The following is a 15,056-nucleotide window of genomic DNA, read 5'->3' on the forward strand; positions in this document are numbered from 1 at the left end:
CACATTCTGTAAAATATCAGCAATGACAGCAAGCAATTATACTCCTATTTAAAAGCAAGACAGCTAACCCTTAAAAGCTGGAAAAGTCAGATCCAAAATATCATCTTAAATTTGTTTTTAAGAAACATAACACTATTAGATTCTTCAAAGCAAAAGAGAGCATAATGACTCACTCCTTAGACAATATACTAGTCTCCCTTTTCATGTTATGAAATACAGAGTTTGATCCAGCTTTATAAAAGTTCCTAGTGTGTTCAATTTGTTCATATGTATAGATATTAAAAAAAATAGGTCCCTGGCCAAACATGTTTCACAAAGCTTATTTTTAAAAGTGAAGCAGGGGTGGCGCCTATGGCTCAGTGGGTAGGGCGTTGGCCCCACATACCGAGGGTGGCAGGTTCAAACCTGGTCCCAGCCAAACTGCAACAAAAAAAAAATAGCTAGGCGTTATGGCCGGCACCTGTGGTCCCAGCTACTGGTGAGGCTGAGGCAAGAGAATCGCCTAAGCCCAGGAGTTGGAGATTGCTGTGAGCTGTGTGACACCACGGCACTCTACTGAGGGCGATAAAGTGAGACTCTGTCTCTACAAATAAAATAAAGTAAAATGAAATGAAATAAATAAATAAATAAAGTGAAGTCAGTCTTGGTAAGCTAATATGCATTGTAAAATACCCACAGAGGGTTATGCCATGTACTATTTCCCAATGTTTCTTGTCAATAAAACTTTTATGAAAGAACATCTCAATATCACCAGTCAGGAATTCACCTGAGAATGACACATAAATGCTTGAAATGATTCAGCCCCTTGCTCTCTAGCCCAAGACGCCATCACTTTTTATTTTTTTTTTTTTTTGAGACAGGGTCTCACTCTGTGGCCCAGGCTAGAGTACAATGGTGTCATCACAGCTCATTGCAGCCTCCAACATCTAGGTTCAAGTGATCCTTCTGCCTCAGCCTCCTGGGTAGCTGGGACTACAGGCATGTGCCACTACGGGCAGCTAACTTTTTTATTTTTTGTACAGAAAGGATCTTGCTATTGCTCAGGCTATGTGACTTTTTTGAAATTGCTTCTTACCAGTGACCTCTCAGTCATCTAAAGGCATCTGGATTACACCTGCGGTGCATCTTACAAGGGTATATGTGAAACTTAGTAAATGTGGAATGTAAATGTCTTAGCACAATAACTAAGAAAATGCCAGGTAGGCTATGTTAACCAGAGTGATGAAAATGTGTCAAACAGTCTATGAAACTAGTGTGTGATGCCCCATGATCACATTAATGTACACAGCTATGATTTAATAAAAAAAAAATAATAAATAAAGGCATCTAACTGCCTTTCCCAGTGATTATCCTTATCAACTTCAATGACACCATTAATCCCTCCATGAAAATGGATTTTAAGAATGAGAATGGTGGCCAGGCATGGTGGCTTACACCTGTAATCCCAGCACTTGGGAGGCTAAGGCAGGTGGATTCCCTGAGCTCAGGGATTCAAGACCAGCCTGAGCAAGAGCAAGACCCCATCTCTAAAAAAAATAGCCAGGCGTGGCGAGCACCTGTAGTCCCAGCTACTTGGGAAGCTGAGGCAAGAGAATCTCTTAAGACCAAGAGTTTGAGGTTGCTGTGAGCTGTGACACCATGGTACTCTACCAAGGGCGACAAAGTGAGATTCTGTCTCAAAAATAAAAAGGGTAGTGCCTGTGGCTCAAAGGAATAGGGCACTGGCCCCATATATCGGAGGTGGTGGGTTCAAACCTCGCCCTGGACAAAAACTGCTAAAAAAAAAAAAAAGAAAGAAAAAGGATGAGAATGGTGTGGTTAAGACCTGACAATCTGTCTGGCTGCTCTTAGACCCCCTCAGCCACCATTTAAGAAATCCAATGAGTCTGCCTGATAATCCCCATACCAGCCACAGCACCAGATGTCCCAGTCCCAGCTGAGCTCCCAGATAAACACAGCTGACTGAGTGACCCACACAATGCCACATGGAGCAGAACAACCTCCCAGGTGAGCCCAGCCCCACAGAATAGCTTTAGAAAGATAAACTTGCCAGGCACAGTGGCCCATGCCTGTAATCCTAGCATTCTGGGAGGCTGAGGAGGGTGGATTGCCTGAGCTCACGAGTTTCAGACCAGCCTCAGCAAGCGCAAGACCCCAGCTCCACTAAAAAAAAAAAAAAAAAAAAATTGAAGCCTATGACACCATGGCACTCTACCAAGGGCAACAAAGTAAAATTCAGTCTCAAAAAAAAAAAAATAGAAAAATAAACTTCACAAACTCATCAAAAAGAAAAAAATATGTTGAAATCCCAGGGGAGTGGGGTGAAAATTTCAGTTCTTCAGGAATCAAGCTCCTGGCTCTATTCAAAAAAGTACAAGAAAGCAGACTGTAACTGACAGAATACAGATACCAAAGGGAATATGTAGACAGAATACCTGGATTATCACAGGAAATATATCTACAGCATCACATGGACATGCCCAATAGTGCAAAGCACACTAGAGTGAAGTAAACTCTCCTAAAGAAACCAATCATAAAGACATTGGTCTTCATCAATTGGTCTTTGGCCATCCTCAAAGACCACACATTGAAAAAATATCAAAGCAAAAACTAAGAACTTGGTAATAAAAACCTGAAGTAAAATTGGGATCTCAGCACAGACAATTCAATACAAAACAACATCCAATTCACATGAGGAAAATCCATGCTAGACACTTTATTTTTTTTTTTTTGCAGTTTTTTTGGGCGGGGCCGGGTTTGAACCCGCCACTAGACACTTTAGCAGTACTAGTACTGATTAAAAATTCTCCTTAGGGAGAATCAGTTCTTAGGGACAGAATGCTAATAATCCAGAACGTACTGGACATCCTTTAGTTTGCTTCATCTCATCTTCTTAAAGACCTATATTAAAAACAAAAAGTTCTTATAAATACCTGTACTGGTAGATGATAACAGATTTTGGGTTAAGATTCTAATATCTAAAGTTACTTGAACAATTCAACTAAAAAGATAATAAGCCATTTAAGTTCAACTGCAGTAGAATTCAAAGAAAGGCAATGAATGAATGTCATTTTTTACCCATCAAAATGGCAAAGATGTTTTTAAAAGAAAAGGTAAAATTTAGCAAAGTTCAGGGAAATTGCTAATGAGCAAGTAAACGTGCAACTGTTCCGAAAGGTTACGTGAAATACATATTCATATTCATACAGCCTTCAACATATGGATTGCTCACTTCTCTGTTTTCTAAAGGAAATAATTTCGGGGGTAAATGTTTTAAGTATTTAGAACATTCACTGCAACATTGTTTATAATAACAGAAAAAATTCTAGGAAATATGTAGACAGAATACTTGGATTATCACAGGAAAATATATCTACAGCATCACATGGACATGTGCAATAGTGCAAAGCACACCAGTTTCTAAAGAAACCAATGATAAACAGCAATAAATGGTTAAATATATAATGTGTAATCTATACAACAGTATGCAGTAGGTTTCTTAACTGAACTCCACTTAACACATTCGTAAAACTCGCCAGGGCCCAGCCCTTCCCAGGGCCACCTAGCCTTCCCTGTCCCCACCATGTCATAGGCAGACATGCTGAATGCTGTATTAAAGGGCCAGGCAAATCTCAGGATGGTAGGAGAGCACTGAGAGACAAGTTGCACACTTTTTTTTTTTTTTTAGAGACAGAGTCTCACTTTGTCACCCTCCGTAGATTGCTATGGCGTCACAGCTCACAGCAACCTCCAGCTCCTGGGCTTAAGCAATTCTCTTGCCTCAGCCTCCCGAGAAGCTGAGACTACAGGCGCCCACCACAATGCCCAGCTATTTTTTTGTTGTAGTTTGGCCAGGGCTGGGTTTGAACCCACCACCCTTGGTATATGGGGCCGGTGGCCTACTCATTGAGCCATAGGTACCACCCATGTTACAGCACTTCTTGACTCCATGAGTTAAACACAACCAAGACATGGTTGTGTTTGTTCCCATGACGATTTATGCCACTGGTACTTATTAACTGTAATTTCAATAAACACTACATAAACTTTAAAAAAAAAAAAAAAAGAGGGCAGCGCCTGTGGCTCAGTCAGTAAGGCGCCGGCCCCATATACCGAGGGTGATGGGTTCAAACCCGGCCCCGGCCAAACTGCAACCAAAAAATAGCCAGGCATTGTGGCGGGCGCCCGTAGTCCCAGCTACTTGGGAGGCTGAGGCAAGAGAATCGCTTAAGCCCAGGAGTTGCAGGTTGCTGTGAGCTGTGTGAGGCCACGGCACTCTACTGAGGGCTATAAAGTGAGACTCTGTCTCTACAAAAAAAAAAAAAGCTTTCCAGCTAATTCTGAGGCAGAGCCAGTTTTGTGACCACTCTTCTACAACTCACACTCTAAAGAGAATTGCTTCCTTCTTGGGAGCACCTTTTTCAGAGATTACTTTTTTCTTCTGTGTAGCCTCTTTTTTGTCTCTTGTGAATTTGATCAAGTCCTCTTTCCATCAAAGAAGAAACTGTCTTGGCTGCAGATTAATGAGAATGCCTTCCTTTGGCTTCCTAGGGGACAACATGATTGTGGGTGTGAGCTCCCTTGTGATATTTCTTGAAAGCAGTACACTGTACTGGCCAGGAATACCCTGGACCCACACTGCCTGGTTCTGAATCCCAGCACCACCACTTCTTAGCTGTTTTAACCTTCAACAAGTTACTTAACTTCTCTATGCTTGTTTCCTGAGTGGCCTAACACGTAGGGGATGTTATAGAACCTGCCTCATAGTATTGATCGGAAGAAATAAGTGGGCTAATAAATGCCAAGTGCTTAGGACAGTGCCTATCTAGCACATGGCAGGGGTCCATAAGCATAAGAAGCTATTTTTACTATTGTTCTTGTTTTTAATCAGATGTATCCTGCCCAGCCCCATGCACAGTGCACTGAATAGTTGTCTGGTGAATGAAAGAATAACAAAATGGTCCTATTTCCTCATCCAGATCATCTCTGAACACTCTCAGAATATGATTTTGGATCTAAACCTTCCAACAAATCTTCACAGCTGCTGTTATCTTTTATTGAATCCCTTCAACCCCAACTTTTCATCTGCCCTCTGCTAATAACAAAAGCTGGGAAATACAGGGAAGCAAATCCCACCAAAAATTTTATAAATATCCAAGAGAAAGCTACAAGACGCCTTTCAGAAGCAAAATACAAAGAAATCATGTGGGGTTGATGGGATTTTATATAAGTTAGGGATGTCACGCAAATGCCTTGGCAGAATATGTAATGCCTTGTATACTGATAGTAAGAAAAGAATATGTCCAACTGTGTAAAAAGGCATTCTGCCCTAATTCCTTTAGCAGATATGATGCAACAAGTTAGGTTTACAATGAAAACTATTTTGAAAGTATTTGTGGTTTAATAATTCTTTCTCCCCTCAGCCCCATCCAGCCACTATGTTATTATGCTTTTCTGATCACCCTAAATGCTGAAAACATTCTCCTTCTCGATAGAGGATGGAAAGCAACACTAAAATCAAGGCTGTTATCAGAGACTGTGTCAATGCAGGTGAAAGGCTGGTTTTCAACACGTGAGGTTTTCCTAGGGCTCCACAAGGTAGTCCTTTCTCAAAGTCACTGGTATACTCATGGAGTTGAAATGCCGCTGTCCATCTAAGTACAACATGGACTCTGAAACACAAGAAAGATAACCCTGGAGAAAACTTGCAGCACCTTAGAGAATCATGACATAAACACAGGACTAAATAGGAACACTGGGACAGAATGAGGGGCACTATTGGGCCAGGGTTGTGCAATATTCCCAAGGGAATAGACTATGACTCTTGTCCCTTTCCTTTGGCTGGACCAGTTTTTGGCTACCAGTGGCTGTTTGCAGCTGACACCAGCCCTGTAGATGATGCCAAGTGGGTAGGGCAGCAACTGCCACCTGACAGCCACAGGGTATCTTTGGCCTTCAAGGCTGCAGAATCTCAAAAGCAAAATCTCCTAAAGACATGCTCTTGTGCTGACAGGCATCAGGGTACTTCCCACAACAATTTATTTTATTTTATTTAACTTTATTTTATAAACATAATCTCACTTTATCACCCTCGGTAGAGTGCCCTGGAGTCACCGCTCATAGCAACCTCCAACTCCTGGGCTTAGGCAATTCTCTTGCCTCAGCCTCCCGAATAGCTGGGACTACAGGCACCCGCCACAACTCCAGGATATTTTTTTGGTTGTTGTTACAGATTGGCTGGGGCCAGGTATGAACTTGCCACCCTCGGAATATGGGGCCAGAGCCCTACCCACTGAACCACAGGCACCGCCCTCCCACAACAATTTAAAAGGGGAAATTTTTCTTCAAAAGTTTTTCCCCCCTCGGCTCACCACCTGTAGTACAGTGGTTACGGCACCAGCCATGTACACCAAGGCTGGCAGGTTCGAGCCTGGCCTGGGCCAGCTGAACAACAATGACACTGCAACAAGAAAATAGCCCGACATTGTAACCAAACAACAATGACAACTACAACCAAAAAATAGCTAGGCGTTGTGGTGAGTGCCTGTAGTCCCAGCTACTTGGGAGGCTGAGGCAAGAGAATCACTTAAGCCGGAGAGTTTGAGGTTGCTGTGAGCTGTGAAACCACGGCACTATACCGAGGGTGACATAGTGAGACTCTGTCTCAAATAAATAAAGTTCTTCCCTTTATTAGGGACAAGCAATAATCACGGCTCACCTCCATATGTTCTGGGGAAAATCAAGGGCACTTCTTTTTCCGACATGAACGTGAAATGAAAGACATTGGTGGTTGTATGCTCTTTTTTCTGAAGAGAGGCCACCTCACTGTGTACTCTGACTTGAATGTAATTGTTCTGAGTAAAGCAAACCTAATAGATTATAGACACTATAGTTAGTCAATTGTAGACTACATTAGGGGGAAAAGGCAGTCATAAAAGAAACAGTGTCTTTAAGATACAGAAACTTCTCTTTGAAGTCAAAATGGCAACAAAATTAGATTTAATCTTTCACCACACACCTACCTGTGAAGAAAGAAAGAGCAATGAGCCAATTTCAACAGGTTTCTGGAACATGATGTCATCCACTGCCACCACAAATGGTCGCGAACCACTACCAGGGAAAATTTCAAAATTTAGATGATCTAAATTTTTTCCCTAATGACCAGCTGAAGCAAAATTAAAATGAACAAAAATAAACTCTGAGAAGGGGGAAATGATTATATCAGTAAGCAATGGTAAGAGACGCCACTATGATCCGAACAGAACAAAAACCAGTATATATATTTCCCTACACACTACCATTGTATTTTCTCAGTAGTTCTTTAACATGCTAACTTACAAAAAGCATCAGACTTCTAAAATGAAGACCAAACCCAGCTAGTATCAATGTGGTATACAGTGAAAAATAACATATTCCCAAACACATACAGACCGACCCAAAATGTTTCATTTCAGTGGAGTAGTATGGTATAAACTGCTTCTCAAAAGTTAAAAATGCCTTAAATCGAACTCACCCGAAGCTACACGCAGTAGCCCAAGCAAGTTCATATGCTTTCCTCATAAGGAAACCACCAAAGATCCGATTGAAAATGTTCCGCTCCTACAGGATATAAAATAAATCATTAATCAATACAAACATGGCCACTCTCATATACGGAACAAAGGAATTAGCAATGTTCTGTAACAAAGGTCATTTCAAGGGTATGTCAAATCTTGGACAAATATTATGAATGCACACTATCCTATTCAGAAAATTTCTCACTAAATTATAATACCTGAGGGTGGCAAATTTCCAAGCTCTTCAGTTTTGAATTCTCCATCCACACTGCATTAGGGGGCAAAATTCGACTCTGAAAACTTATAGTCCTGTACAAATGGAGATTTATTAAACCCTGTTAATGCCATCGTTTCACTGTGAAAAGTAAAAACATTTGCAAATAACATCCAAAACATGCAAGCAGCTGTGGCTCTGCAGAAGGCCAAGGCCTAAATGCTTTCCCAACTTGGAATCTCACCATCCTAACTTACTTTGGATCCAACGTGCTAAGAAACATCTCATGTATAGTGGTCCTCTCCTCAGCGCTGGGAGCCATTTTCAGTAATGATGTGGAACTGAGGGCAATTCTTCTCCCCTTGTTCACTGGAACATGGGAGAACAAGGAGCAATGATTAGGAAATCACATTATACACAGGTGGGACCCTGACCTGGGGTCCCTTGGATCCTACACAGGTATTATTTCAAGATTTCAAATCCCACCAAAAATTTTATAAATATCCAAGAGAAGGCTACAATAGGCCTTTCAGATGAAAATTCTATCAACTCAGTGAGACACCACTTACTATCATCCTGATCTACAATCCTGAATGGCAGTTACCCCATTAAGATTCATTTCCCATTTCATTAAAACTGAGAAAACAAATTACTTCACTTAATAAATACTGTCTGATCAATAAATACTGTCTGATCAAATTACTTCACTTAATAAATACTGTCTGTTCTCCAAAGGACAAAACATTTTTAATTTCAATAAAATCTTGGCATGACTAGGACATTAATTGGTATGCAGAGTCCATATATGATCTTAAATAATCTACTGTACAGCATAATTAATGTGCTTTTCAATTTTCTCTTATTATTATAAACAAATCAATGTACATTCTCCTTGTCTAAAGAGCTCTTCTTCCTCTGGGCTTTCAGGGATGAGTGGATTTACAAATGCCGGCCTAAAGAGAAGAGAAGAAAAGAAAAGAATACAGTTTAAGTTAAGATGTGCCATTATCTAAAAAACTTGAAGATGAACAATTACCTGCTAGTTTTAAAGTATTCTGCTGTTCATTTTGGGTAGCGCTTACTGCCTGCCTTCCACATGAACACAGGAACAATTCGAGTCTTCTGATTACAGACTTACCTCACAAAGTTCACATTATAAAGAGGGTACTGCCGCTTGCCACATGTTTAACCTGCCACATGTTCTAACCATGAGAAAACAGTCAAATTCAGGTTGCAGAACATTCTACAAGACAATTTCCTTGGACTCTTCAAAAATGTTAATGTCTTAGGCCACGTGCAGTGACTCACGCCTATAATCCTAGCACTCTGGGCAGCTGAGGTGGGAGGATCCTTTACGCTCAGAAGTTCAAGACCACCCTGAGCAAGAGTCAGACCCCATCTCTACTAAAAATAGAAAAAGTAGCCAGGCATTGTGGTGGGTACCTGTAGTCCCAGCTACTCGGGAGGCTGAGGCAAGAGGATCACTTGAGCCCAAGAGTTTGAGGTTACTATGAGCTATGATGCCAAGGAACCCTACTCAGGGCAACAGAACAAGATTCTGTCTCAAAAAGAAATGTTAATGTCTTAAAAGACAGCGAATGTGTATATTTATAGACTACTAAGTCAAATTTCCTCAAACGAGATTTCCCATAGGCTGCTAAACTCCATCTCATACAAAGATCAAGCTGGTAACATTCCCTCCGGCCCTGCCCCTATAATGAGATACTTTCAGTTTAGATGCCTTGGGTGTAACTGTTGTTAGGAACCAAGAATTCAATTTTTTTTTAGACGGAGTCTTAAGCTGTCGCCCTGGGTAGAGTGTCGGGGCATCACAGCTCACAGCAACCTCCAACTCCTAGGCTTAAACAATTCTCTAGCCTCAGCCTCCCGAGTAGCTGGGACTACAGGTGCCCGCCACAATGCCTGGCTATTTTTTGGTTGTAGTTGTCATTGTTGTTTGCTGGATTCAAACCCATCAGCTCTGGTGTATATGGATGGCACCTTAGCCACTTGAGCTACAGGCGCCGAGACCAATAATTCAATTTAACATAAAAAGAATAAAGTCAAATAAGTTAAAGTCTGTATGGTTAAATCTGTCTTGGATGACCATATAAATGACCATACAAACCAGGCATCCTCAAACTTTTTAAAAAGGGGGCCAATTCACTGTCCCTCAGACCGTTGGAGGGCCGGACTATAGTTAAAAAAAAAAAAAAAAAACTATGAACAAACTATGCACATACCTTATTTTGAAGTAAAAAACAAAACAGGAACAAATACAATTCACACCGCTTCATGTGGCCCACAGGCTGCAGTTTGAGGACGCCTGATATAAACTCATGGGTCTTTTTCTTTTTTTTTAACATACATCCTAGCTCTGTCCACTGAAAAAGCCTGGAACCAATAACAAACTTATAACAATGCACCATTCCAATGCCCAGATTTTGGTGTCTAAATATCAGTTCCCAGGGAAAGGAACTACAAGACTCCTTGGAGAAATGGCAGATTCCAAGCCCAGGGTAGGAAATGTATAAGATAAGCCCAAGTTACATCATGCTGCACCAGAGAGAGAGAAAGTATCAAAGACTAATAGAGATGGGTGGAAATGCCATAGGAGCCAGCTTAGAGTTGTCCCCACCAACTAAAGATGACATACCTTGAGCATCAGGAAGAACAATGACTGTAATTTACTGAAATACATGTAATATATACATTCTTGGTGCCATGACTCAGATATGAACATGAAATACATTAAAATCAATCATCGATTCACAATAATAAACTTTCCAAAAAGCAAAAAAAAGTGGGAAAACCATGTCATTGGTAGCTAGTTATTCTGAAAACATGTAAATAGGCCAGACATGGTAGCTCACACCTATAATCCTAGTACTCTGAGAGGCCGAGGCAGATGGATTACCTGAGCTCAGGAGTTTGAGACCAGCCTGTACAAGAGTGAGACCCAATCTCTACTAAAAATAGAAAAACTAGGTGGGTATAGTAGCAGGAGCCTGTAGTCCCAGCTATTCAGGAGGCTGAGGCAAGAGAATTGCTTCAGTCCAAGAGTTTGAGGTTGCTGTGAGCTATGACACCATAGCACTCTACCCGGGGTGACTGAGTAAGATGCTGTCTCAAAAAAAAAACAAAAAAATAGATGTAAGAGACTGCATAACTCTGTGAATATATTAAAAGTCATTATACTGTACACTTCATTGGGTGAATTTTATTGTATATGAATTATATCTCAATAAAACTGTTAGCAAAAAATAAATCTCAAGAGACATAAAAATCAAATGTAATATGTGGCTCTTATTTGGGGCATTTTGGTTTATTTGCTTGGTTAGGTTTTTGGTTTTGTTGGGGGGGGTTGTTTGTTTGTTTTTTGAGACAGAGTCTCACTTTGTCACCCTTGGTAGAGTGCTGTGGAGTCACAGCTCACAGAAACCTCAAATCCTGGGCTCAAGCAATCCTCTTGCCTCAGCCTCCCAAGTAGCTGGGACTACAGGCACCCTCCACAATACCTGGCTAGTTTTAGAGACAGGATCTCACTCTTGCTCAGGCTCATCTCAAACTCCTGAGAGCAGGTATCAACCTTGGCCTCCTAGAATGCTAGGATTACAGGCATAAGCCACTGCACCCACCCTGGTTAGGTGTTTGTTTTTAAAACGGGGTCTTGCTCTGTTGCCAGAGATGGAGTGCAGTAGTGTCCTCATAACTCACAGCAACCTCAAACTCCTGGGCTCAAGCAATCTTCCCAACTCAGCCTCCTGAGTTGCTGGGGCTACAGGTACCTGCCACCATACACAGCTAATTTTTTAATTTTTTGTAGAGGCAGAGTCTCACAATGTTGCTCAGGTTGGTCTTGAATTCCTGGCCTCAAGCAATCCTCCTGCCTCAGCCTCCCAAAGTGTCAGCACTATAGGCCTGGGCCACTGCACCTGGCCAATGTGTACCTTATTTGGATCCTGATTTAAACAAATCATTCAAAATATATTTGGGGAAAATCAGACATGAATTGAACATTAGAATATGTTAAGGATTTATTTTTTAGGTATAATTATGGTAATGTAGTTATTTAAGAAGAATTTCTTCATTTTTAAAAAGATGCCTACGTTAAAGTATTTAAGCATAAAATGTCATTATGTATGGGATTTACTTTAAGATATTATAAATTTTCTTTTTTTTTTTTTGAGACAGAGTCTCAAGCTGTCACCTTCGGTAGAGTGCCATGGAGTCACAGCTCACAGCAACCTCCAACTCTTGGGCTTAAGCGATTCTCTTGCCTCAGCCTCCTGAGTAGCTGGGACTACAGGCGCCCACCACAATGCCCGGCTATTTTTGTTGTTGTTGTTGCAGTTGTTATTGTTGTTTTAGCTGGCCCAGGCAAGTTTGAACTTGCCAGCCTCAGTGTATGTGGCCGGTGCTGTAACCACTGTGTTACGGGTGCCGAGCCAAGATATTATAAATTTTCATTAAAGTAAAAAAACAGATGAAACAAAAAAATGGCAAAAATGTTATTACAATTAAAAATGTTAAGTCCAGAAGCTGAAATCTTAGAGACTGATGGGCAAGTTCAAGGCTGGGAATGGTTGATTGTCCCTCATCTCCAGAGCCTGAATGGTTGTCAGAAAAACAAGAATTGCAAAAGATGAATTTGAGAATGAGCACTGAGATTTTTTCCTCTAATTATAATTTGTGTTTCATTACACTGTGCAAAATGTCAATGCTAAAATCATTTTTAAGCTAATAAAAATGCCAAGAACTATGATATAATTTGTTTTCCATGTGCAATTTATCATACTTTCTCTAGATGCATTTTAGTGCCATATGAGGTCTTTTAAAATAATACACCTACGGTGCATCTTACAAGGGTACATGTGAAACTTAGTAAATGTAGAATATAAATGTCTTAACACAATAACTAAGAAAATGCCAGGAAGGCTATGTTAACCAGTGTGATGAAAATGTGTCAAACGGTCTATAAAACCAGTGTATGGTGCCCCATGATCACATTAATATACACAGCTATGATTTAATAATAATAAAAATAAAATAACTTGCAAACTAAAAAAAAAAAAAAACAATGTTAAGTCCAGGTGACAAGTACATAGACATTAAAATCTCTCCAGCATTACGTACCTTTGAAATTCTTCAAAATAAAGAATTACAAAAAACAGCAATTACCCTTTATTTTCAGAATCACGAGCCACCATTACAAACGTTGCATCCAAAACAGGACAAAATTCATCATCATGCAACTAAAGAACAAGAAAAGAAAAAGCCAGATATGAGAAATGCATTCATTCACTGGAAAGACCTACTGCAATTCGAACAAGCAGCATGCATGCTTTGAAAAAGCCCGAAATTGGAAAAAGGGGAGAAGTGCTCTCATTAACCAACATCTGCCGAGGGCCTACCCTGAGCCAGGCACAGCACTAGGTTCTGGGAATGGCAGGATGAGCAAGGAGCCTGTGGTCTAGCCAAGGAGTAAAACACCTCAAAATCCAAACACTGCACTGTGCAAGATATGCTGGGACAGGCTAGGGTCACAAAGGGCATCATCAGCATTTAACTTGCCCATATCCTACAAAACCCAGGCTTCCTTCAGGGCCAGCTGGTCCTCCCAGTGGCATGCCTACCGAAATGGATCACCTGCTGTGCTCACAGACACTAGTATTTTCAGGGAAATGTAACGTGCCAACATTACCAGCACATGTTTATGCCTCCTTAGCTGAACACAGATACTCTCAGGAAGGAATAAAATCAGAAATGATTCCATGGATTAAGTTAAACATAGGTTGAATATCTCTAATCCAAAAATCTGAAATACTCCAAAATCAAAAATTTCTTTTGTTTGCTTTTTATTTTTTCAAAATCTGAAATTTTTTATTGCCCTGATATTCAAAAATTTTTGGATTAAGAATGCTGAATCAGGGTGGCTCCTGTGGCTCACTGGGTAGGGCACCGGCCCCATATACTGAGGGTAGTGGGTTTGAACCCAGCCCCAGCCAAACTGCAACAAAAAAACAGCCATGCATTCTGGCAGGTGCCTATAGTCACAGCTACTTGGGAGGCTGAGGCAAGAGAATCACCTAAGCCCAGGAGTTGGAGGTTGCTGTGAGCTGTGACACCACAGCACTCTACCGAGGGCGATAAAGACTCTGTCTCTTAAAAAAAAAAAAAAAGAATGCTGAATTAGTAAATATGATGCAAGTATTCCGAAATCAGAAATATTTCCCATCCCAAGCATTTTGGATAAGAGACATTCAACCTGTATTTACCATGCACAGGTATCTGAACTTTTAAGGTATTTCTTTCTCCCCTAGAAGTTTATATTTCCAGGAGAGTAGTATCATAAAGTAGTGACAGAAGTATTTACAGCCTGAGGGTATATTCAGTTCCCTCCTCAACAGATGATACAAGCCTGATCACCACCTGTTCAGCCCTTACTGCCTTCCCTCTCAACTGTGGAGACAGTCTCATCAATCTCATGCCACTCACCTATTCAAACTGTTCACTAGTTCTGCCTTTCTTTCTGTTACATGGTGTATAAATCCCTCCATGACAGAGACCAGGATTTCTCTCCAGTTGTCCAGCAAATACTGCCCTCATACCTGCACCTTTTTCTCTAGCCACAGCTAACAGCCTGGGATGTAGCAGGCTGTTGGTCACCTCTCATCAGTGCCTTGGCATGATGCCCTCCTCAGCAGCCTTACTCTTTCTTGTTTTGCTTGGTTTTGCAGTTTTTCGGGGCCGGGTTCGAACCCACCACCTATGGTATATGGGGTCGGTGCCCTACTCCTTGAGCCACAGGCACTGCCCCCAGAAGCCTTACTCTTTTAAGAGTCTCCTCCCCTCCCCTGACCGATCCCTATTTCCCAGGCCAAGTTCATCATTCCCTCCTTCATTCAGCTACCTTAATGGAAACAAAATCCTCCCTTTACAGTGGTTCTCAATGTATTAATAAGAGAGATAAATACCACTCCTGTAGGAAGTATGTGGAAAAGTATAGGGTTGGTTTTGTTTGTCACATGACTTGAGGCACAGTTGGGGGGGGTGGAACCACACTATGCAGGGAACAGGCCCGCCAAAGAATTTTCCCACATAAAATATCAATAGTATCTGTGTTGAGAAATACCATATAATAAAATGCTATGTCATAATCATTTATTTATGTGGCTGTCTCTCTGCTGTACCATGAGCTCCCAAAAGACAAAGACCATTTTCTTTACATTTGTATCCCAGAACTTACCATGAAGACTGGCAGATAGCAGATACCAGATCAATGT

General features: G+C 41.0%; 1 protein-coding gene across 8 annotated transcripts in view; it reads right to left on the reverse strand.

The window, feature by feature from the left end:
* Positions 1 to 5,360: 5,360 nt before the first annotated feature.
* Positions 5,361 to 15,056, reverse strand: part of ACOT9 (acyl-CoA thioesterase 9) — a 95,012-nt gene continuing 85,316 nt past the window's right edge. For 7 of the 8 annotated variants that reach the window (XM_053581155.1, XM_053581153.1, XM_053581154.1 and 4 more), the window contains 8 exons: positions 12,952 to 13,025; positions 8,656 to 8,723; positions 8,028 to 8,139; positions 7,775 to 7,865; positions 7,514 to 7,599; positions 7,023 to 7,110; positions 6,719 to 6,869; positions 5,361 to 5,672 (listed from right to left, as the gene is read on the reverse strand). In XM_053581155.1, coding sequence (XP_053437130.1) covers positions 5,584 to 5,672; positions 6,719 to 6,869; positions 7,023 to 7,110; positions 7,514 to 7,599; positions 7,775 to 7,865; positions 8,028 to 8,139; positions 8,656 to 8,723; positions 12,952 to 13,025 — 759 coding nt within the window. In that variant the 3' untranslated portion in view covers positions 5,361 to 5,583. The remainder of the gene's footprint in view (positions 5,673 to 6,718; positions 6,870 to 7,022; positions 7,111 to 7,513; positions 7,600 to 7,774; positions 7,866 to 8,027; positions 8,140 to 8,655; positions 8,724 to 12,951; positions 13,026 to 15,056) is intronic. The other variant, XM_053581156.1, reaches the window with a different exon arrangement.

Source organism: Nycticebus coucang, chromosome X (assembly GCF_027406575.1).
Source record: "Nycticebus coucang isolate mNycCou1 chromosome X, mNycCou1.pri, whole genome shotgun sequence".
Taxonomy (NCBI): domain Eukaryota; kingdom Metazoa; phylum Chordata; class Mammalia; order Primates; family Lorisidae; genus Nycticebus; species Nycticebus coucang.